Genomic DNA, 24,585 nt, shown 5'->3' with positions numbered 1-24,585 from the left:
CAGGATTTAGCTAAACAGCTGGGGAGGAGGGGGACATCAGTGCCACATGCCATCAAAACCCAGCTGTGGAATGAAACAACAAAACCATCTTGTTCCTTTGTGAAGGAATTTCAGGCATCATCAGCTGGTGGCTTGGGGTTTTCGCAAGGGGAGCGGCAAGTTGGAGCTGGTCTCTGGAGTGTCCTTGGGGTCTCACAAACTCCGCAGGCAGGAAAGCTCATTCTGCTGGGTGCCCAGAAGTCTGACTGTTCTCAACACCAGAAGTGGCAACAATGTGGACTGTATTTCTGATTTTATTTGCTGCTGTCTGCAGCCGTACCTGCATCCCATACTGTTGTGGGTATGGCCTGGGCGCTGCGCATTTCAGTGGCCTTTGTCAGCAGCGGCAACATTAGGACATCGGCTTTTGCAACGTTGTAGGTCCTGTTCCACTTCATGAGTTGCTTGGGGAGGAGGGTTTCTGTCCTCAGACTGAAGGATTCCACACCAGCATGCCGTTCATAGGCGTTCATGTCCAGATGCAGAGGGAAAGGCGCCATCCCACCTGACCTCGTCTCCGTGGGGCTGCCCTTGAGACCCTGGGCCTGGGCCCCAGTGCCCCCCACCCCACCCTGAGATCTGGCTGAGCCCCACGCAAATATACAGACCACAGCTGGGAGTGGGGCCCCTCAAACTCTCCGTCTTCATATGGAACCCTTTGTAGCGGAGTTGAGAACCGTTTATCTGCCAGAACTTCAGTGGTCTCGGTACTGTCACCGTCTGAGACCACTAACTACCAGTTCCTGCTTTCTCAACCTCCTGGATGACATCCGTGGACTATCTGTGGAAGCTCAATTTTAAGACCCCTGGTCTGTTTGTTACCTAGGTGATGTAAGTGAGAGAGGGCTTGTAGGTGTGCTTGGATACTGTGGTTACTCAGTGATCGCCGTTGCTCTGTTCAGTTGCCCACTGCATCCAGCTCTTCATGACCCTCTTGTAATGCCCTGATTACTGGGGATCTGCGAGCAGGGCATAGAGTAGACTGGGGGGGGGTGGAGGAGCTTGGGAACAGATTTGGTGTTCAGAAGAGAACAGTGTGAACCCACTGAAGTGGGGAGTCTGCTTGAGACTCTCTCCCTCTCCCTCTGCCCCTCCTTCTGCTCTCTATCTAAAATAAATAAATAAATCTTTTAAAAAAAGTAGCATGATAATTCCAAATTGTATGATGGTTCCAGAACCCTAGGTGTGTGCAAGTAGACAATTGAAAATATTTATTGGCACTTTTTTTGACTTAGGGGAGAAAAGTTCTCCCTATGGGGGCAAACCCAGAGTCATGTATGCCTCCTGGAGGCCCCTGCTTAAAGAGGTCATGAAAGCAACATAGTAAATACTGAAAGAGCCCACTGAGTTAGCTGAGGGCATTCGGGAAGATATGGTGCAGGTACAAACATGAAGCAATAGCTGATGAACTTTTTGCAAAACAGCAAAACCATTTACCCCATCCCCCCACCCACCTCCCCTCCAGCAACCCACGGTTTGTTCCCTATAGTTAAGAGTCTCTTATGGTTTGGGGCACCTGGGTGGCTCAGTCGGTTAAGCATCTGCCTTCTGCTCAGGTCATGATCTGGGGGTCCTGGGATCAAGCCCCGCTTTGGGCTCCCTGCTCAATGGGGAGCCTGCTTCTCCCTCTGCCTCTGCCTGCCACTCTCCCTGCTTGTGTGCGCTCTCACTCTCTCTCTCCTTCTCTCTCTCTTCACAAATAAATAAATATTTTTAAAAATGGAGCTGCCTTTATAAAAAAAAGGGGCACTATGAAAAATTGCTATGGGTGGTTATTTAATTTTATGTATATATGTATTTCAAAGCATGGTTATTTTATTTTATTTTTAAAGATTTTATTTATTTATTTGACAGCACAAAGTTTTTAAAAAGTGGGGCAGCTGGGTGGCTCAGTTGGTTAAGCATCCGACTCTTGATTTTGGCTCAGATTGTGATCTCAGGGTCCTGAGATTGAGCCCCTCATCGGGATCTGTACTAGGCGTGGAACCTGCTTAAGATTTTGTCTCTCCTTTCCCTCTGCCCCTCCCCACCCTCTCTTGCTCCAAAAAATAAATAAATAATTAAAAAGATAAAAAGTTTTTAAAAAGTGCATACCTCACTTGTCCCACCTGTCCAGAGTATAATCCAGGGAAACCCATTCACACAAATGGATTTCATACAGTTTCCCCTGTCTTGTGGATATACATTATTTTAGTCATGGTTTGTAGGTTTTCACTGGGTCAAAGCTTTCCCTTGTAGACAGGCCACTGCTGCTGTAGCTAAAATTCTGTTAAAAAAGATTATCCCAACCTGGGGAATCCCTCTTGAACTTCATAGTGATTGGCGAATCCATTTTACCAGTCAGGTGTTTCAATGAGTCTATGCTGTTTGTCTGGTTTTACAACACTTTCATGGTGTGTATCATCCTCAATCCTTAGGGTTAGTTGAATACACTAAAGGCACTATGAAGACTCAGTTGGCAAGATTTGTAGACACCCTCCAAATAACTTGGCTGAAAGCATTGTCCCTGGTCCTTGTAAATCTCAGATCCACCCCCTTGGAACTTACAGAATTTTACCCTTAGAGATAGTCACAGGATGTCCAATGCACTTGGCCTCTGCCTTCTTTAACCCACTTCGATATTGTAAAGGTCTAATTGTTTCTATTTAAAATAACCATGCTGGGTGCCTGGGTGGCTCAGTCAGTTAAGCATCTGCCTTCGGCTCAGGTCATGATCTCAGGGTCCTGGGATCGAGTCCTGCATCGGGCTCCCTGCTCAGTGGGGGGCCTCCTTCTCCCTCTCCCTCTGTCTGCCACTCCCCCTGCTTGTGCGTGCTCTCTCTGACGAATAAATAAAATATTAAAAAACTTTTTAATTCCAGTGTTATATTAGTTTCAGTGGTTAATTCCATACATCACACAGTGCTCATCACAAGTGTCCTCCTTAATCCCCATCACCTATTTCCCCCATCCCCCACCCACCTCCCTTCTGGCAGAGGTAGGCACTTTTTGTAGCCTTATTAATATCTCCCCACCAATATTGGTTCATGAACACTATCATTTTGTCAGTAGACTGATGGTTTAATGCATCTATAGTGTAAAGCAAAGGGAATTTTAGGATTTCTGATAGAGCCAGATTGTTATTTGGTCCAAACCAGAGTTCTCTCTCTCTCTTTTTTTTTTTTAAAGATTTTTATTTATTTATTTATTTGACAGAGAGAGAGAGACAGTGAGAGAGGGAACACAAGCAGGCGGAGTGGGAGAGGGAGAAGCAGGCTTCCCGCTGAGCCGGGAACCCGATGCAGGGCTCGATCCCAGGACCCTGGAATCATGACCTGAGCCCAAAGCAGACGTCCAATGACTGAGCCACCCAGGCGCGCCCAGAGTTCTCTTTTTATATTGAACCAACAATTATTAGATTTCCAATATTGTTTTTCCCTCTCTGGGGCCAATTGTTGGGTATCTCTTGTGAATTTTTCCAAATTATCATTTGGGAGAACATCCCTTTGAAATATGACAGAGGTTTGACTATTGGTTTCCTGGAGGGAAGCATTTTTGGTGGAAGTATCAGCAAGGTAGTTTCCTTTGGTGTCCAAGGAGTTGAGTCTGGAATGCCCAGGAACATTAACAGTAGCCAGAGCAGCTGGTAAAAGTATGGCATCTAATACATTTTGGACATAAGAGCCATTTAAATTTGTAGTCCCATTGGAAGTAAGGAAATCTCATTTCCATATAACATTTCACAGTCATGGGCTACCCCAAAGGCGTACTGACTATTGGTATAAATGTTTGTGGTTTTACCCTTGGCCAAGGTACAAGCTTAAGTAGGGCGTCTAACTCAGCCTGTTGGGCTGAAGTAGCCAAAGGTAAAGGTGTTGTCGCAATGACTTCAAAAGGAGTTGCAATAGCATACCCAGCACAATATCTACCATTTTCATCCTTTAAGTAAGAACCATCAGTAAGCCATGAAAAGTCTGCATTGGTTAGAGGAGTTTCCGATAAATTGTCACAGGGAGTCAAAAGGTGATCTGTCGGTGTTAAGCAGTTGTGAAGGGTTTCTTCTGGATCTAAACATGGTCTTTGCTCCAAGATCAGATGCCCTAACTATAGAACCTGAGTTTGAGCCAACTGCAATTTTTCTTTGGAGACTTTATGTCTCTTTAAGGCCAAAATTTTTTAACAGGTGGATGTGATCCTCCTGTGAAGAGGTTTGAGAAGGGGAGCAGAGAAGCAAATCATCTATGTATTGTAGCAAAGTAGAGCCTGCAGAAAACTTTACATCATCCAAATCAGCTTTTAAGGTTTGTGAAATATAAGAACTCTCTATGAAATCCTGGGACATTACTGTCCAGGTGTATTGCCTTTTTTCCCAAGTGAAAGCAAAAAGATACTGGCTATCCTTGTCAACTGGAATACTAAAAATGCCCTGCATGGATGAATTACAGTGAAAAATTTTCTTTCAGTGAGAATGGATGTCAGCAGTACATGGGGTTAGGAACAACAGGGTGTCAATCGATAACAATGTTATTTATTGCTCCAGGGTCTTGGATAATCTTCCATCCTCGGCCATTTGGGTTTTCTCACAGGTAAAATAGGGGTATTAGAGGAACTAGTGCAGGGGATAATGAGGCTCTGAGCTTTGTAATCTAGTATGGGGTTGATGCCTTGAAAGGTTTCTTTATTTATAAGGCATTGATTAATTCTAGGGAGAGGTTTTGAGGGATCTATTTGAATCTTGATGGGTGGTACACTGTGGATTCTGCCAATATCTGTTGAAGATTTTGCTCATAAAGAGGTTAGCAGCTGCTCTGATAGGAACAAATGATCAGTGTCCCTGGACTCAGTTACAGTGGCATCAGAGATAGAGCAAACAAAAGATGTCAAGGGTCATTTAATTCCCCTGTTGGCTATTTTAATTGCTACTGTCAAATTCTGGAATTATTTCCCCCTTTTGGGAGAAAGGAATTCTGGCATGATACTTTTCTAAGAAATCTCAGCCCAGTAAATGAATAGGGGTTGAGGAACGAAGGGGGAAAGGGTGTGCATCTCTCAAAGGGTGCAGACAAAAGGGAACAGGTTCAGAGACACAAACCTGTTGAGGTTTATTAGAGACCCACCCCTATTTGAACTTTAAGGACTCCAAGGCAGGGGCTGCTTTATAACAGTGAGACTGAACACCAAGAGTGTAGCTCTGGTGTCTATAAAGACAGAGATTCAGTCCCAGTCTCGAGAGTGGTTTCTCTGAGCTGATTGAGAGGGGAGAGCCCACGTGGTTCCTCAGAGGCCTGTCACCGGAAGTTAGGAGGACATTGGAAAGCCTGGCTAGAGGGCTGAAGGCACTTGGAATGCCTACGTTTATAACAGTCTTTTTTTCCAATGCCCTGGTTCTTTGCAATACTAGCAGAAACTAAAAGGGTTTGGGTTTTGTTTAGGGGCCTTTATTTGCTGGAGTTGAAAGTTGAGAATTTTAGTGGTCTTTCTTTTGGGTGACTCATCTAGAGTGTGAGCAAGCTGGTTTGGCAAATTAACTAAACTTGGAATGGACATGGTTTCCCATTCCATCCTGGTCCTTTCAACTAAAAGAGAAAGATCCTGGTTCAGTCCATTAATAAACATAGAGTTAAATGCTACCCAGGTGGATTCAATATCTAACAAAAACCCAGAGTTTTCTTTGAAAACAATCTGAAGTCGATTGTAATAGTCATGAACAAGTTCATTGGGCTTTTCTGTATAAACCTGAATTTCGTTCCAATCAACGGTCTTAGGAAAAGCTACTGTAATTGCTTGGCAGAGATTTTTGGTGAGTGTTCTAGCATCTTGCCAAAAGTTGTGGGGGGGGGGGCGTGGTTATCTCTCTAAATACCTTTCCAGATGTTCCCATCAGGCTAGTTTCATCCAATGTTTGGCCTGGTCTTCACCAAAAAGCATGTAGACTAACTGATATAAAACTGAGAAACCAGGTTGGTAAAAGTTTGAGTAACTATGTTACATGCTGCAGCAAACCTATAGGGGTCCTCAGTCACTTTAGGAAAACATTTTAACTATAGTCCCCAATTCGGCCTTAGTCCAGGAAACATAAGAAATTTGGGGCTTATTTGGATCCCCCAAATGTTTAACTTTAAAGGAGTCACGTTTTAATAGGTTCAGGGAGGAGGAAATGGGGAGAGTTTTGGAGGGAGAGGGAAGTTTGGAGAAAGGATTAGAATGAGGGATTGGGATATAGAAGAGGTGGAATCGGTGCAGACAAAATAGAGGCAAATGGCACCGGAGATGGGGCCCGAGCGCAAGATGTCTGCCATATGTCAGGAGACAAAGAAAGCAGTGGAGTGGGGAAAGAGGTCTCAGAAGCCCTTTTTACTTCTTTTAATTGTCCATTTGCCCCAGTTAATTTAGAAATAGTATTTCGTGGGGCGCCTGGGTGGCTCAGTCGGTGGAGCATCCGACTCTTGGTTTTGGCCCAGGTCATGAACTCAGGGTTGTAAGATCGAGCCCTGCGTCAGACCCCGCACTTGGTGTAGAGCCTGCTTGAGATTCTCTGTCGCTGCCCTTCCCCCAGCGTGCTCTCTCTCTCTCAATTAAATTAAATTAGATTTGATTTAATTTAATTTAAAAAGAAATATTATTTTCCAATGAGGCAAACTTAGAATCCTGAAAATGTTTGGAAGCCTCAGGCTGCCAATTAAAATAGGCTTTTGTTGTTGTTGTTGTTGTTGTTTGTTTTTGTTTTTGTTTTGTTTTGTTATTTTGAACAGTGGCTTTCTAATTTAATTTTGAGAAAAAGAAGTTTTGGAGATCAAAAGTCTTCCATAATGGCCATTGGTGTACTTTTAGCTAAGTTGGTCCATTTAGGTAGAAATGCACATGAGGAGGGAACCGCAGTTTTTAAACATGAAACCGGCCAGGGTCCCAGAAAGAGAGGGGTGCCCTTAAAGTATTTTGATGACTGGGGTCCCACTTCTTAGAAGTTTTTCAGGAACAGCCTGGTTTCAGAAGGAATCATCTCTTTTTTTTTTTTTTTTTTTTTTAATTTGACACAGAGAGAGAGAGAGAGAGACAGCGAGAGAGGGAACACAAGCAGGCGGAGTGGGAGAGGGAGAAGCAGGCTTCCCGCTGAGCAGGGAGCCCGATGCGGGACTTGATCCCAGGACCCTGGGATCATGACCTGAGCTGAAGGCAGACGCTTAACCGACTAAGCCACCCAGGCGTCCCTCCAGAAGGAATCAGACCAAAGGCCAGCACAGTTCCAGTAGGGACAGTCTGGTTCTAAAAAGGAGTCAGGCAAAGGCCAACACAATTCCTACAGGAACAGTCCAAAGGCTAACATAGTTCCAGTAGGCACAATTCTAACAGGACCAGTCTGGTTCCAAATGGAGTCCGATCAAAAGCCAAAGAATACTCTCAGATAGGACAAAGCTTTAAAACAGATCCCAAATAATGCCCGGAGAACTCGAAACACAAAGTGAGCAGAACTTGAATCCAGGAGAAAACTTACCCTTAAACTCTAGGGTTGGCAAGAAAGCAGTGCGCATAGCTGGCTCTGTGGCTACCAGGACAGATTTTGCTCACCAGTCTTGGAGTTGTTGGGGGTCTTCTCTGGACCCCACTTCTGATCGCCAAATAATGTTAACCTTCAAAATAAAACTGTCAGTTATTTTATCTGTAAAAGTGGGTTTATTTAAGAATAACAGAGAAGTATAACTGGGGACATGTAAGCTATGGCAAAACCATAGGCAAGTTGGGAGAACAAAAGAAAAGGATGCTTTTTTATAGAGGAAAACGGGGAGCTGGGAGACACAGAGTCCACTGAAATAAACTAGGATTTCCAAGTGCACTGGTTTTTCATTGGCTGAGTTGTGACAGTCTCTCATTGGCTGGGCTGTTGCTGGGAAAGGAGAAAACCTTTCTCCCTCCTGCTTGGGTAGTAAAGTAGTATGGACTTAAAAGCTATCTTCCTGTTGGGGTCTGCAAATGAGGAGAAGTGATAGGGTGAGAGATCTCCCTTCTGGCCTCCTACCTCCATTTTAGTGAGGCTTCCCTTTCTTAACTGTTCATACAGCCTTTTCTGAATGGATGTCAGTTGATTGCCTTTCTCATGTGAGTTGAGAATTTTTTTTATGTGAGTTGAGAATTTTTCTTGGTTCTTCATATTCTGAATAATTTGAATTATATTCTGGACATTTTGAATATTAGATTATGAGACTCGTGGTCTTGTGTAAATCCTGTGGAGTACGTTTCGATTTCTGTTTCATCAGGCATTTTCTCTTCACAGGCAGGCACAACAGCCCTTGTCCTTGTGTCTGGAGCCAGGACAAGGGAATCAGGTGGGCCTTGGAGGGGAGGGGATTAGATGTAGATGAGGCAAGCCCTGGGGGAATGATTTGAGGCATCTGGGTCCTGGGGGCACCAGAAAATGCCAGCAAAAGGCAGATTTGGGAATCCTAAGTAGGCCAGGATAAAGGGGTGGGAAGGCCCCTACTCACACACCAATGGACAAGTGGGCATGCTCAGTGCCGCATGCCTCCGCATTGACCATTGGTGGGGGCATGTGCACTGTATACCTCATGCTGAGTTGTGCTGGCCGCATCATACCCTGTGGATTCTTTCATTCTGCCAGAGACTCAGTCTGTAGGTCCCCTGATAAATCCTCCCTGGAGGGTAAGTGTGAGTGGGGGTGAGGGGGGAGCCAGTGAGTTTCAAACAGGTAGGGTCTGTGTGGTTCCTGACCTCTGAGCAGAAATATCCTCAAGGTCGTCACCCTTCTCTTCACAGGTACAGCACCCACCATGGCCTTTGATATCATTGCAGGCAGGGACAAGGGAGGACAATGGACTTGGGGGGGTAGACAAAATTGGGGCAAATATTGGGGGAAAGATTTAAGGTATCTCTGTCCTAGAAGACTCAGGAACTGCTAACAGAGGGCAGATCAAGAATCCCCAGTGGGGCCTGGATGAAGGAGTGGCGAAGCCACTGACCACCCAGCACACAAGATACACTTCACCTGCCCAGTGCCACCAACTTTCCCATCGCCCTTTGGCGTGTGTGTGTGTGTGTGTGTGTGTTTGTGTTTGTGCAACGCATTCTGGGTGCAGAGCTGTGAAGCTCCCACCCCCATGACACACAGGTGGGTTGCAGTGAGCCTGCCTACTAACATGTTCTTTTAAATCCCCTGTTGGCGTGGGGCTCGTGCAGTGCAGTCTGGGTGCAGAGCTGTGCAGGTCGCATCTTATTGTCTGGATTCGTTCTTGGTGTCTGAGACTCAAGTGGTAAGTCTCCAGATCAGTCCTTTCAAGAATTTAAGGGTGAAGAGGGAGCCAGCAGGCCTTGAGGGGGGAGGAGTGGTGTGGTATCTGGCCTCCAAGGAGGAAGGTCCTCAAGGTTGTCCTCCTTTTCCTCCGGGTGTCTCCGCAGACATGACCATTGTCTGTCTTGGTGGGTGTGGGACCCGGGAGGATGGTGGATGTGGGGGTGGGATTGAGAAGAAGATCGGGTGTCCTGGGCCATGATTTGAGGTATCTGAATCCTAGAGGTGCCAGGAATTGCCGACAGAGGGAGGAATAGAAATATTCAGTGGGGCTGAGATGAGGGAGTGGGGAGGCCGGCACCCCCCAAGACACGTGGGACACACTGTACCTGCCCAGTAGCATACTCTTTTATATCCTCCATTGGCGTGGGGTTCCTATGGTGCGTTCTGCGTGCAGAGCTGTGCGGGTCGCGTCTTACCGTCTGGATTCGTTCTTGGTGTGTGAGACCCAATTGGTAGGTCTCTGGATCAGTCCTCCCAGAAATTGAAGTGAGAAGTAGGAGAGCGAGCAGCCTTTGGGTGGGTAGGGGTGGAGGGGTTTCTGGCCTCCAAGGAGGAAGGTTCTCGAGGTTGTCCTTTTCCGCCGAGTGTCTCAGCAGCCATGGTCATTGTCTTTCTTGATGGGAGTGGGACAAGGGAGGATGGTGGGGTTGGGGGTGAGATGAAGATCGAGTGTCTTGGGGGGTGTGATTTGAGGTATCTGGGTCCTGGAAGTGCCAGGAATTGCCGACAGAGGGCAGATTAGGAATCCTCAGTGGGGCCCGGATGAAGGAGTGGGGAAGCCAGCGGCCCCCCCCCACACCCACGTGGGACGCACTGCGCCTGCCCAGTACCATGCGCCTTTTAATCAGCCATTTGCGTGGGGTGCAGAGCTGTGCAGGTCGCGTCTTACCGTCTGGATTCCTTCTTGGTGTCTGCGATTCAGTTGGTAGGTCTCTGGATCAGTTTTCTCAGAAATTTAAGTGTGAAGAAGGAGCCAGCAGGCTTTGGGTGGGTAGGGGTGGAGGGGTTTCTGGGCTCCAAGGAGGAAGGTCCTCGAGGTTGTCCTGCCTTTCCTCCAGCTGTCTCGGCAGGCAGGGCCATTGCCTTTCTTGGTGGGTTGTGGGAGTGAGATGAAGATCAGGCGTCTTGGGGACTTGATTTGACGTATCTGTGTCCCAGAGGCGCTAAGAATTGCGGACAGAGGGCAAATTAAGAATGCTCAGTGGGGCGGGGATGAGGGAGTGGGGAAAGCCCACCCCATTCACAGTGCGCCTGCACAGTAGCATGTTCTTTTAAGTCAGCCCCCATTGGCGTGGGGTTCGCGTGGCGCGGTCTGGGTGCGGAGCTGTGCAGGTCGCGTCTTACCGTCTGGATTCGTTTTTGGTGTGTGAGACCCAATTGATAGGTCTCTGGATCAGTCCTCCCAGAAATTGAAGTGAGAAGTAGGAGAGCGAGCAGCCTTTGGGTGGGTAGGGGTGAAGGGGTTTCTGGCCTCCAAAGTGGAAGCTCCTCGAGGTTGTCCTCCTTTTCCGCCGAGTGTCTCAGCAGCCATGGTCATTGTCTTTCTTGATGGGAGTGGGACAAGGGAGGATGGTGGGGTTGGGGGTGAGATGAAGATCGAGTGTCTTAGGGGGTGTGATTTGAGGTATCTGGGTCCTGGAGGTGCCAGGAATTGCCAACAGAGGGCAGATTAGGAATCCTCAGTGGGGCCCGGATGACGGAGTGGGGAAGCCAGCCCCCCCCACACCCACGTGGGACGCACTGCGCCTGCCCAGTACCATGCGCTTTTTTTTTTTTTTTAAAGATTTTATTTATTTATTTGAGAGAGAGAATGAGAGAGAGCACATGAGAGGGGGGGGAGGGTCAGAGGGAGAAGCAGACTCCCTGCCGAGCAGGGAGCCCGATGCGGGACTCGATCCAGGGACTCCAGGATCATGACCTGAGCCGAAGGCAGTCGCTTAACCAACTGAGCCACCCAGGCGCCCACCATGCGCTTTTTAATCAGCCGTTTGCCTGGGGTGCAGAGCTGTGCGGGTCGCGTCTTACTGTCTGGATTCCTTCTTGGTGTCTGCGATTCAGTTGGTAGGTCTCCGGATCAGTTTTCTCAGAAATTCAAGTGTGAAGAAGGAGCCAGCAGGCTTTGGGTGGGTAGGGGTGGAGTGGTTTCTGGGCTCCAAGGAGGAAGGTCCTCGAGGTTGTCCTGCCTTTCCTCCAGCTGTCTCGGCAGGCAGGGCCATTGCCTTTCTTGGTGGGTTGTGGGGGTGAGATGAAGATCGGGCGTCTTAGGGACTTGATTTGAGGTATCTGTGTCCCGGAGGCGCTCGGAATTGCGGACAGAGGGCGGATTAAGAATGCTCAGTGGGGAGGGGATGAGGGAGTGGGGAAAGCCCACCCCATTCGCACTGCGCCTGCGTAGTAGCACGTTCTTTTAAATCCGCCGCCATTGGTGTGGGGTTCGTGTGGCGCGGTCTGGGTGCAGAGCTGTGCAGGTCGCTTCTTACCGTCTGGATTCATTCTTGGTGTGTGAGACCCAATTGGTAGGTCTTTGGATCAGTTCTCCCAGAAATTGAAGTGTGAAGTAGAACCAGCAGGCTTTGGGTGGGTAGCGGTGATGTGGTTTCCTGCCTCTAAGGAGGAAGGTCCTCGAGGTTATCCTCTTTCTTTGGCTGTCTCCGCAGGCATGGCCCTTGTCTTTCTTGTTGGGTTGTTGGGGTGGGGGTGAGATGAAGATCGGGCGTCTTGGGGGCTTGATTTGAGGTATCTGTGTCCCGGAGGTGCTAAGAATTGCGGACCCAGGGCAGATTAAGAATGCTCAGTGGGGTGGGGGTGAGGGAATGGGGAAGCCCCACCCCACCCCGTGCACGCGGTTCGCAGCGCGCCTGCACAGTAGCATGTTCTTTTAAATCCGCCGCCATTGGCGTGGGGCTCGTGTGGTGCGGTCTGGGGCGGAACCCTGCAGGTCGCATTTTATCGTCTGGATTCGTTCTTGGTGTGTGAGACCCAATTGGTAGGTCTCTGGATCAGTACTCCCAGAATTTTAAGTGTGAAGTAGGGGAGTGAGCAAGCTTTGCGTGTGTAGGGGTGGTATTGTTTCTGGCCTCCAAGGAGGGAGGTCCTCGAGGTTGTCCTGCTTTTCCTGTGCCTGTCTCCGCATGCTTGGCCATTGGCTTTCTTGGTGGATTGTGGGGGTGGGGGTGAGATGAGGATCGGGCATCTTGGGGGCTTGATTTGAGGTATCTGTGTCCCGGAGGCGCTAAGAATTGCAGACCCAGGGCAGATGAAGAATGCTCAGTGGGAGGGGGTGAGAGAGTGGGGAAGCCCCCCCCCCACCCCGTGCACGTGGTTCGCAGTGCGCCTGCGCAGTAGCACGTTCTTTTAAATCCACTGCCATTGGCGTGGGGCTCGTGTGCTGCGGTCTGGGTGCGGAACCCTACAGGTCACGTTTTATCGTCTGGATTCGTTCTTGGTGTGTCAGACCCAATTGGTAGGTCTCTGGATCAGTCCTCCCAGAATTTTAAGTGTATAGTAGGAGAGCGAGCAGCCTTTGGGTGGGTAGGGGTGGAGGGGTTTCTGGCTTTCCAAGGAGGAAGGTCCTCGAGGTTGTCCTCTTTTACCTCCGAGTGTCTCTGCAGCCATGGTCATTGTCTTTCTTGATGGGAGTGAGAAGAGGGAGGATGGTGGGGTTGGGGGTGAGATGAAGATCGAGTGTCTTGGGGGGTGTGATTTGAGGTATCTGGGTCCTGGAAGTGCCAGGAGTTGCCGACAGAGGGCAGATTAGGAATCCTCAGTGGGGCCCGGATGAAGGAGTGGGGAAGCCAGCGGCCCCCCCCCCCCCACACCCACGTGGGACGCATTGCGCCTGCCCAGTACCATGCGCTTTTTAATCAGCCATTTGCCTGGGGTGCAGAGCTGTGCGGGTCGCGTCTTACTGTCTGGATTCCTTCTTGGTGTCTGCGATTCAGTTGGTAGGTCTCCGGATCAGTTTTCTCAGGAATTTAAGTGTGAAGAAGGAGCCAGCAGGCTTTGGGTGGGTAGGGGTGGAGTGTTTTTTGGCCTCCAAGGAGGACGGTCCTCGAGGTTGTCCTGCCTTTCCTCCGGCTGTCTCGGCAAGCTTGGCCATTGTCTTTCTTGGTGGATTGTGGGGGTGGGGGTGAGATGAAGATCGGGCGTCTTGGGGGCTTGATTTGAGGTATCTGTGTCCCGGAGGCGCTAGGAATTGCGGACCCAGCACTGATTAAGAATGCTGAGTGCGGCGGCGGTGAGGAAGTGGGGAAGCCCCACCCCCACCCCGTGCACGCGGTTCGCAACGCGCCTGCGCAGTAGCACGTTCTTTTAAATCCGCCGCCATTGGTGTGGGGTTCGTGTGGCGCAGTCTGGGTGCGGAGCTGTGCAGGTCGCTTCTTACCGTCTGGATTCATTCTTGGTGTGTGAGACCCAATTGGTAGGTCTTTGGATCAGTTCTCTCAGAAATTTAAGTGTGAAGTAGACCCAGCAGGCTTTGGGTGGGTAGCGGTGATGTGGTTTCCTGCCTCCAAGGAGGAAGGTCCTCGAGGTTATCCTCTTCTTCTGGCTGTCTCCGCAGGCATGGCCCTTGTCTTTCTTGTTGGGTTGTTGGGGTGGGGGTGAGATGAAGATCGGGCGTCTTGGGGGCTTGATTTGAGGTATCTGTGTCCCAGAGGCGCTAAGAATTGCGGACCCAGGGCGGATTAAGAATGCTCAGTGGGATGGGGGTGAGGGAGTGGGGAAGCCCCACCCCCACCCCGTGCACGTGGTTTGCAGTGCGCCTGCGCAGTAGCTCGTTCTTTTAAATCCGCCGCCATTGGTGTGGGGTTCGTGTGGCGCAGTCTGGGTGCGGAGCTGTGCAGGTCGCTTCTTACCGTCTGGATTCATTCTTGGTGTGTGAGACCCAATTGGTAGGTCTTTGGATCAGTTCTCTCAGAAATTTAAGTGTGAAGTAGAACCAGCAGGCTTTGGGTGGGTAGCGGTGATGTGGTTTCCTGCCTCCAAGGAGGAAGGTCCTCGAGGTTATCCTCTTCCTCTGGCTGTCTCCGCAGGCATGGCCCTTGTCTTTCTTGTTGGGTTGTTGGGGCGGAGGTGAGATGAAGATAGGGAGTCTGGGGGCTTGATTTGAGGTATCTGTGTCCCAGAGGCGCTAAGAATTGCGGACCCAGGGCGGATTAAGAATGCTCAGTGGGGCGGGGGTGAGGGAGTGGGGAAGCCCTACCCCCACCCCGTGCACGCTGTTCGTAGCGCGCCTGCGCAGTAGCATGTTCTTTTAAATCCGCCGCCATTGGCGTGGGGTTCGTGTGGTGCGGTCTGGGGCGGAACCCTGCAGGTCGCGTTTTATCGTCTGGATTCGTTCTTGGTGTGTGAGACCCAATTGGTAGGTCTCTGGATCAGTCCTCCCAGAATCTTAAGTGTATAGTAGGAGAGTGAGCGGGCTTTGGGTGGGTAGGGGTGGTGTGGTTTCTGGCTTTCCAAGGAGGAAGGTCCTCGAGGTTGTCCTTCTCTATCTCCGAGTGTCTCTGCAGCCATGGCCCCTGTGTTTCTTGATGGGAGTGAGAAGAGGGAGGATGGTGGGTTGGGGGTGAGATGAAGATCGAATGTGTTGGGGGCTGTGATTTGAGGTATCTGGGTCCTGGAAGTGCCAGGAGTTGCCGACAGAGGGCAGATTAGGAATCCTCAGTGGGGCCCGGATGAAGGAGTGGGGAAGCCAGCGGCCCCCCCCCACACCCACGTGGGACGCATTGCGCCTGCCCAGTACCATGCGCTTTTTAATCAGCCATTTGCCTGGGGTGCAGAGCTGTGCGGGACGCGTCTTACTATCTGGATTCCTTCTTGGTGTCTGCGATTCAGTTGGTAGGTCTCCGGATCAGTTTCCTCAGGAATTTAAGTGTGAAGAAGGAGCCAGCAGGCTTTGGGTGGGTAGGGGTGGAGTGTTTTTTGGCTTCCAAGGAGGAAGGTCCTCGAGGTTGTCCTGCCTTTCCTCCGGCTGTCTCGGCAAGCTTGGCCATTGTCTTTCTTGGTGGATTGTGGGGGTGGGGGTTAGATGAAGATGGGCGTCTTGGGGGCTTGATTTGAGGTATCTGTGTCCTGGAGGCGCTAAGAATTGCGGACAGAGGGCGGATTAAGAATGCTCAGTGGGGCGGGGGTGAGGGAGTGGGGAAGCCCCACCCGCACCCCGTGCACGTGGTTCGCAGTGCGCCTGCGCAGTAGCACGTTCTTTTAAATCCGCCGCCATTGGTGTGGGGTTCGTGTGGCGCAGTCTGGGTGCGGAGCTGTGCAGGTCGCTTCTTACCGTCTAGATTCATTCTTGGTGTTTGAGACCCAATTGGTAGGTTTGGATCAGTTCTCTCAGAAATTTAAGTGAGGTAGAACCAACAGGCTTTGGGTGGGTAGCGGTGATGTGGTTTCCTGCCTCTAAGGAGGAAGGTCCTCGAGGTTATCCTCTTCCTTTGGCTGTCTCCGCAGGCATGGCCCTTGTCTTTCTTGTTGGGTTGTTGGGGCGGGGGTGAGATGAAGATAGGGAGTCTGGGGGCTTGATTTGAGGTGTCCGTGTCCTGGAGGTGCCAGGAACTGCTGATAGACGGCTGATTTTGTAATGCCCGGTGGTACCCGGATGAAGGAGTGGGGGAAGCCCCGCCCACTTGTGGCTGCCCGGCTCTGCACATGCGCGTGTTGTTCTCCTTCCCAGCGGCCATTTGTTTGGTACAAGTGCAGTGCTTTCTGGTTGTGAAGCTGTGTGGCTTGCATCCTGCTCTCTGTATTCTTTCTCACTGACGGAGGCTCAATTGATCGGTCCTCAGATTAGTCTCCCTAGGAACTTACGTTTGAGCGTGAGGGCTCAGCCAGCCGGCTTTGGGGCTAGTAGGGATGGCGTGGTTCCTAGCCCCTGAGGAAAAGTCCTCAAGATCATCCTTTTCATAGGGGTTGGTGTTGTCATGGAGGCACTAGGAACTGCTGAGAGAAGGAATATTTAGGAATTTCCAGGGGGGCCTAGGCAAGGGGTGGGGAAGCAGTGTGCATGCCTTGCACTGCTGCATCTTCACCCTCAGGTGTGGGGTATTGCAATGACTTCTGGGTGTTGAGCTGTGTGGGGTCTTGTCTTATTGTCTGGATTCTTTTCTTGCTGCTTGAGACTCAATTGGTGTGTCGGCAGATCAGTAACCGTGAGGAGGGAACCAGTAGATTTTTGGGGGGGTCAGGGCAGGGTGGTTCCTAGCCCCTGAGGAGGACAGTCTTTGAGGTGGTCTTCTTATGGATGTCACAGCCACCATGGCCCTTGATGTGGTGGCAGAACAAGACAAGGGAGGAGGGTGAGCTGGGGACAGATGAGGGTCAGATGAAGATGGAGTTGTCTTGGCATTATTTGAGGTATTGGAGTCCTGGAGGCACAAGGAACTGCCAACAGGGCACAGACTCGGGAGTTCTCAGAGTCTGGGGGCCCTGGGTAAGTGGCAAGTCCAGTGGTAAAGAAACTCCCTAGAAAGGGGGATTGTTGTGTGGTTGCCTCCCTGAGACTTGGAGTGTACCAAACAGGACCAAGAGAGGAGAGTGCCACGTGCAATCTTGATTGCAGGCACTCAACTTTGCGATTCTAGCGCAAAAATAATAGGAGACAGTCTATCAACAATGAATGTGGTTAAGTATCCCCGTAAAACTTTATTGGAGGTGTGGAAAGAAAGGGCTTAGTAAATCAGAGTGTGCAAACAATAGTAGATACTCAGTTCTTCATTCTCTGGTATTTTCTTTTTTCTTTATTGGTGGTATTTTCTTAAATGTCTCCATGATGGTGAATCAAGTTGTGAAACCAGATCCCTTTCAAAATATATTCTTGTCTTAATCATGTGCCTTACTTAATTTCTCCGTCAGCCTGGCCATGAGGTGAGCAGTTGCCTTTGCAAGCTGCCAGATTTGGTGTGAGTGGAGAGCATGCACAATTAAATTACCATTAGACTAACTTTAAAAATATTCTGTGTTGAGACAAAAAGCACACGTCTCCATTTGGCCAGAGAAGTGGTCAAATGTAACCGTCCTCTCAAGTGTATTTTCCAAATCCCAGTGTTCTATTTTCAGTGATGAATATGAATTGGCAAGTAAGATCAACATTCAGACCTAGAGCAAGACGAGATGATGAAAAATCTTCGCAGCCGGTTGGGCCTGTGGTTGTAAGTACTTGAACTTTTGTTTTTTATTAGTACAAATTTATTTTTGTGGAAATGTTGAGCTAGTATAGATACTGATAAGGATTTTCCATGGTAAGGAGCATTTCTCCAGGAGCATTACATTGTTATTTTTTGGATGGATGCGGTTGTGTTCCTGGGAAATATACCTGATGACTTTCTTTTCATGCTTATAAACAACCGATTGCACACATCCATCCCAACATAGATGAAAATGGCTTCCAAAGGCTTTGAGGATGACTCTTTTGGAGTAGCCTCTGTGGGAAGAGTAATTTTATTAAGAATAAGTATATTGAATAGTATTGGAGAAATGTCTTTAGATTTTTGTTGGTGGTGGTGCCATTAAACCATTTTATAAATTCCTTTTGTATGTGACCTCTTTACTAGCTGTGGAGAGTCTGTTCTGCCAGTCTTCGGGTCTTTTTTCTGGGTTATTTACACTTACGTGGTTATTATCTAGGTGTGTATATGGGATGAAGTGAGCTTAGAATCCTCCTACCCTGTCATCTTCCATTGTATTCCAGGTATTTATATTATTGATGTGTATTAACAGCACAAGTTTTTATCTGTTTACATACACATATGCGTACCCCTAGGCCCAGCTGCCTCCTGCTGAGCAACCTCAAGGAGAGGAGCCACCGACTGAACGTAAGGATATTATACCTGATCAAGAGAAAAAAGGAGCATCTGTGGTTCAAGGTGAAGGGAAAGGGAAGGAGAATACCCTCTTGGGGGGGGGGTGTAAGTGCATGTGCGTTTCACGCATCGTGATATACTTGTAACAGAAGGGAAGACAACAACAGAAAGGAATCTCAAACATTGCCTGGAAATTGGCTGGAAAAGTGAAGAGGATATAGTTTGCAACCTAGGGCGGTTCCTCAGTATAGTAAGCTTTCCCCATTTTGTGAATGAGAAAATGAAGGCTCAAGGATTGTGTTTATCAAAGAGCCATTTGACTACTGAAAACAAAATTTGTGTTTTTTTTAAAGTGGCTCTTAAAAGGAGTTTACATTTTTCTATGGTTAGAAAAACCAAAAGAGGGTCCCCTGGGTGGCTCAGTTGGTTAAGCATCTGCCTTCAGCTCAGGTCATGATCTCAGGGTCCTGGGATGGAGCCCCGCATTGGGCGCTCTGCTCAGTGGGGATTCTGCTTCTCCCTTTCCCCCTGCTCGTGCTCTCTCTCTCTCACACTTGATCACTCTCTCAAATAAATAAAATCTAAAAAAAGAAAAACCAAAAGGTTAATTATCCTGAAATTAATATGAGACAAAAGTATTTCTCCCAGATACATAGTATTCCCAGTATATGGTATTTTTTTTTTTAAAAGATTTTATTTATTTATTTTGAAAGAGAATGAGGGAGAGAAAGCACATGAGAGGGGGAAGGGTCAGAGGGAGAAGCAGACTCCCTGCCGAGCAGGGAGCCCGATGCGGGACTCGATCCAGGGACTCCAGGATCATGACCTGAGCTGAAGACCGTTTTGAAGCAAGATCTTTACATAATTCAGGCCACTGTTTAAGGTTTCTAGAAAATGACTGACCACAACGTCCATTCATTTCTTTCTACCCTGCCTTTATTTTCACCGTAAAATAGTGTACTTATTGTTACTCACAAATAACTTTGCTCTTCTTTTGGTTCTTTGTTGTGCATGGGATTCACTTATGGAACATTACACATAGGGCCTTTGGACCTAAGTATAACTTTATTTTAACAAAGTAAGATTTGTCATAGTTCTGCAAATACACTCAGCTAAAGAAAATTACATTTTAATTGTAGTTTAATTCCTACCCATGGTGTAGACTTCAGACTTTGTAGAGTTGCTGCTCACTGCCCTTAGTACACTACGGCAAAATACTAGAATTGTACATGTATTATGGTTTATCCTTAGACTGTCATTTTTTAAAATAAAGGTTTCATAATACAGAAAAACTATGTAAAGTCCATTCATAGTTGCTACTAATGTTGCAGAAAAGGTCCTCCATACTGAACTGTACGCTTAAAAATGGTAAAGTTGGGGTATTTTATGTTATGCATTTTTAAACCACAATTAAAAATGAAGTAACTACTGGCTTCTGAAGTACAATGTCATATATTTTCTTTTTATTCTTTGTAGTTCCAAACCACAAAATTTACAGAAAATTTACAAGGGTAGTACAATTATACATATATTTATACAAAATTTTCATCTGGAGTCACCGATTGTCAATATTTTTTACCACTTTGCTTTCATATCTTCTTCCCTTTCCTTTATATATATACACACACATTTATTGGTATGTTTACTATTACTACTGTTTAATCATTTATATAAGGTTCAACTATTATGATCTTTTACCCAAAGTACCTAAGTGTGTGTATATCCTCAGAACAAAGAAAGTCATTCTCTGGGCTAACCACTGGACAGAAACTTGACAGCGGAAAACCTTTGATATACAGTGTAAATCAATTTCCCCAGTTGTCCTGATAATTTTCCTTCATATAATTTTTTTGGATCCAGAGTCCAGTTTAGGATCATGCATTTGCACTTAGTTTTTTTTAAAGATTGATTTATTTATTTGAAAGAGCCAAGTGAGAGCGGGGCAGGGGCAGAGGGAAAGAATCTCAGTCACATCCCTACTGAGCCTGATGCACATGTGCATGGGGCTCGATCTCCCGACCCCTGAGATCATGACCTGAGCTGAAATCAAGAGTCAGATGCTTAACTGAATGAGCCACCCAGGCGCCCCACATACAGTTTTTTTTTAATCTGGAACGGTTCTGCACATTTTTGATGACAAAGCAATTGGTTTGCAGAATTTTTATCAATTTTGGGTTTTAAGACTTCTTTCCCCTCAACGTTTATTGACGTCTGCTCTTGCCACATCACATGCTAAGTATGAGAGACATGCTTTCAGCCTTGAACTCACAATCTAGTCAGAGACTCAAGTCACTGGCAAGTATAATGACAAGTACAGTGTAGATAAGTACAAAGGGGACACCTGAATTGTCTGAGGGCAGTTTTGAAAAAGGAAGAGGGTAATAAAACCCTGCGTTACTAGTTTCTGGTAACGGACCCCTGAAATAATGCTCTTGTAATTCTTACCACATTTACTACCACACTAGCCTAAGGCTTTTATTTCGTAACACTGAGGAAATGAATATTATTTCCTTTATTCATATCTCATGTTTTACCACTTAAATTAATCACTTTTTTATTTTCAAGGGCCTGCCCCGGAACCTAATCAAAAGGAACTGGCTGATGAAAAGACTGGGGGTGAGTGTGGAGATGGTCCTGCTGTCAAAGGGAGGGGACTTGCAAATCTAGAGCCCCTTAAGATGCCCGAGGCAGGTATGTGATCCATTAAGCATGCAAATTATAGCGCGTCTGTTTTTAGCAATGTTATATATTTAATAACAGAGGTAACTTTGTTGTTACTTCAATAACCGAGTTCACATATAAAAATTATTTGAAATGTAGTTCAGATCCCAAATGGCTGACTTACAGACTATTAGGCATAGGTTGGGTCAAAGCCATATAAATTACAAAGTAGGAAAACAATTTCTTTTAAATGTAAGTTCTTTAGCCAAGAGCTGATAATTTCAGATACTTTTAGAGAGATCCCCCTTTTTTAAAAATTTTTAAAAGACTTTTATTTGACAGACTCTGCAAGAGAGGGAACACAAGCAGGGGGAGAGGGAGAAACAGGCTGGTGGGCTCTCACAACCCTGAGATCATGACCCTGAAATCACAACCTGAGCCAAAACTGAGAGTTGGATGATTAACTATGCCACCCAGGTGTGCCCCAAGGAGAGATTTTTTTTTTTTTTTTTTTGAGAAAGAGCACCAGGCACAGGCACTAGCAGGGGGGAGGGGCAGAGGGAGAGGGAGAAGCAGACTCCCCGCTGAGCAGGGAGCCTAACATGGGACATGGGGCTCCATCCCAGGACCCTGGGATCATGATCCGAAAGCAGATGCTTAACCGACTGAGCCACAGGTGCCCCCCAAGGAGAGATTCTTAATAGAAGACTGGTATGAATCATTGGGAAAAAAAAATAATCCAACTAACAGATAAATCAAAGAGATGGCTCTTTTAGAAAATATTTATGAATAGAGGATCCACTAGTTTACATAATTTTGAAGAAAATGGACAAAAGCCAAGTATACACAGTAAAGAATATGAACAAGACAGGAACAAGACAGTAACAGATATTGAATATATATTTGGCTTTCCAGTTTCTTTCTTTTTCTCCCCCCATCCTGCCCCCTTTTTTCTGGCCAACCTGAGAAATGGTACTGTTTCTCCTTCACGATTTGATGTTACCTTGATGGTAAATGACTTAAAACTGGTGTGACCATATAATGTGTGCAGATGGGCACACACTTAAGTGTATAAAGAGGCACTGTTCATAATTACGGCAGGCATATGGGTGAAAACAGGGACAGATGGTCACCCTACTTCAAACAACCACATAAGGGCTAAACTAGCTTAAAGTACCGTTCTGCACTTTCCACAATACAGTCAAAACAAATGCAATACTAGCCTTTCTATTTATTTCACTTAAGCAATTCAAAGCAAGACATTACTGTTTTAGATAATCTTATATTCTGAAGGTTTTCTCAAATAAAAATATTTAATTGGTAACTTTTTAAAAGCTGCTTTTGTTTCTTAGGTTTCTTCTTGGTTGGTTGGATTCTTATTAACAGTATAAGAAATTTTTGCTTTCTATTCAAAACTACCTGAGTATAAATGCATTGGGTTTAATCTTTTCTGAACTTGAACCATTCCTTTCTTTGTGGTATTAGAAAGTGTCATTTCTATGCCTTTTAGTGTTGTCTGAATAAAGTTCTGCAAAGTAATGTTACGTTTCTTTTACAGGTGAATGGAAACCGCAGATTTAAACGAAGACAGGCTGAAGCCACGTGGGCACTTCTTGTGTTGAAAAGTGGCTAAAATTCTCTCAGTAAAGTTTTGTTCCTGTGTTGAAAAGTGGCTAAAATTCTCAGTAAAGTTTTGTTCTTGTGTTGAAAAATGGTTAAAATTCTCTCAATAAAGTTTTGCAGTTTTGTCCAAAAAAGTCTTGCACATCTTCTGTGAATTTATTCCTAGGAATTTGAGGTTCTTGAAAATAGTACTTTTTTTTGAAATTTTATATATATATATATTTTTTGTAAGATCAACAGTGACTTTTTTTTAAAGATTTTATTTATTTGACAGAGAGAGACCCAGCAAGAGAGGGAACACAAGCAGGGGGAGTGGGAGAGAGAGAAGCAGGCTTCCCCACGGGGCAGGGAGCCCGATGCGGGGCTCGATCCCAGGACCCTGGGACCATGACCTGAGCCGAAGGCAGACACTTAACAGACTGAACCACCCAGGCGCCCCTAATAACTCATATTTATAAGGTGTGTATCATCTGTTAGTCACTTCTCTGTACTAGGTTCTGTACGTTTATGATGTCATCAAATCCTTAACAAAGAAGGGAAGTCAGAATTGTCCCAGAATTGATCGTCTCTGGGGCGCCTGGGTGGCTCGGTTGGGCAGCTGCCTTCGGCTCGGGTCATGATCCTGGAGTCCTGGGATTGAGTCCCACATCGGGCTCCCAGCTCGGCGGCGAGCCTGCTTCTCCCTCTGACCTTCTCCCCTCTCATGCTGTTTCTCGCTCGCTCGCTCTCTAATACATAAATAAAATCTTAAAAAAAAAAAAAAGGATCGTCTCTGCCTTCAGTAAGAAGCAGATTTGGGGATTGAAGTTCTAAATTCAAAGCCTTCGATCTTTTCTCAGTAAAAGCTTCTGAAAGTGAATGAGGAAGAATCTGACGACCTATATGATGATTTTAGTTACAATCTGATGTTTATGTAAATATTTTTTAAAGATTTTAAAATTTTTTTTAAAGATTTTATTTATTTGACAGACAGCGAGAGAGGGAACACAAGCAGGGGGAGTGGGAGAGGGAGAAGCAGGCTTCCCGCCAAGCAGGGAGCCCAACGCGGGGCTCGATCCCAGGACCCTGGGATCACGACCTGAGCCGAAGGCAGATGCCTAACCGACTGAGCCACCCAGGCACCCCTGAAGATTTTATTATTTGAGGGCGCCTAGGTGGCTCAGATGGTTGGGCGTCTGCCTTCGGCTCAGGTCATGATCCCAGGGTCCTGGGATCGAGTCCCGCATTGGGCTCCCTGCTCCTTGGGAGCCTGCTTCTCCCTCTGCTTCTCTGTCTCTCATGAATAAATAAATAAAATCTTTAAAAAAAAAAAAGATTTTATTATTCGACAGCGCACAAGCAGGGGGAGTGGCAGAGGGAAAGGGAGAAGCAGGCTCCCCGCTGAGCAGGGAGCCCGATGGGCTCGATCCTAGAACCCCGGGATCATGACCTGAGCTGAAGGCAGATGCTTAACCGACTGAGCCATTTATGTGAATATTACGTGTATATATATCATTTGACTTAAAAGGCTTTGTTCTCATCTTGAAGAAGTATCCTAATATGTGCCAAACAGACCTCATGTAGTGCCCCAGATGAAGTCATCAGTAAAAAAAAATTTAAAAATCACATGATTATCTTGTGCTACAGAAAAATATAACTAGAGTACTAAGGCCATTTGAGACCGTTTATGGGGAGACGGAGGAAAGAACTTGTGCTGCAAGCCTCATGGTAAAATGCTACATCTCCTGCAAACATATCTTTTAAAATTATTCGGAGATGGGAGGGAGCAGCCACAAATCTCTTCAACAAAATCTTTCATTTGCCTAATAGATCTCCCTTAGAATCCTCAACTGCCTGATTGCAACCTTCTACCCCTATTCCTATACACAATGACAGCAAGTTTCATCTCTGAGACTCCATTTGTATCTTTACCCCCCATAAAACAGTTTTTTTTTTTTTTAAAGATTTTATGTATTTGGACAGAGCTAGAGAGGGAACATAAGCAGGGGGAGTGGGAGAGGGAGAAGCAGGTTCCCCGCTGAGCAGGGAGCCCAATGTGGAGCTCGATCCCAGGACCCTGGGATCATGACCTGAGCCGAAGGCAGATGCCAAACAACTGAGCCACCCAGGCGCACCCCCATAAAACAGTTCTGAAAAGAAACCTAAAACAGTTGTGAAAGAATACCCTACTTAGAATCTACC

The 24,585-nt window shown here is 47.0% G+C and overlaps 1 protein-coding gene across 1 annotated transcript in view; it reads left to right on the top strand.

Annotated features, from left to right (window-relative positions):
• The window catches only part of LOC144378757 (P antigen family member 3-like), a 29,026-nt gene extending 6,554 nt beyond the window's left edge, over positions 1–22,472 (top strand). Inside the window, exons 2-5 of the mRNA XM_078063940.1 lie at positions 17,378–17,469; positions 18,081–18,183; positions 20,686–20,811; positions 22,340–22,472. Of these exons, the coding sequence (XP_077920066.1) occupies positions 17,380–17,469; positions 18,081–18,183; positions 20,686–20,811; positions 22,340–22,362 (342 nt within the window). The 5' untranslated portion in view covers positions 17,378–17,379 and the 3' untranslated portion in view covers positions 22,363–22,472. The remainder of the gene's footprint in view (positions 1–17,377; positions 17,470–18,080; positions 18,184–20,685; positions 20,812–22,339) is intronic.
• The last annotated feature ends 2,113 nt before the right edge of the window (positions 22,473–24,585 follow it).

This window comes from Halichoerus grypus, chromosome X (assembly GCF_964656455.1).
Source record: "Halichoerus grypus chromosome X, mHalGry1.hap1.1, whole genome shotgun sequence".
NCBI classification, from domain to species: Eukaryota; Metazoa; Chordata; class Mammalia; order Carnivora; family Phocidae; genus Halichoerus; species Halichoerus grypus.
Note: the sequence above shows the minus strand (reverse complement) of the source record. Positions and strands in the feature narration are given on the sequence as shown.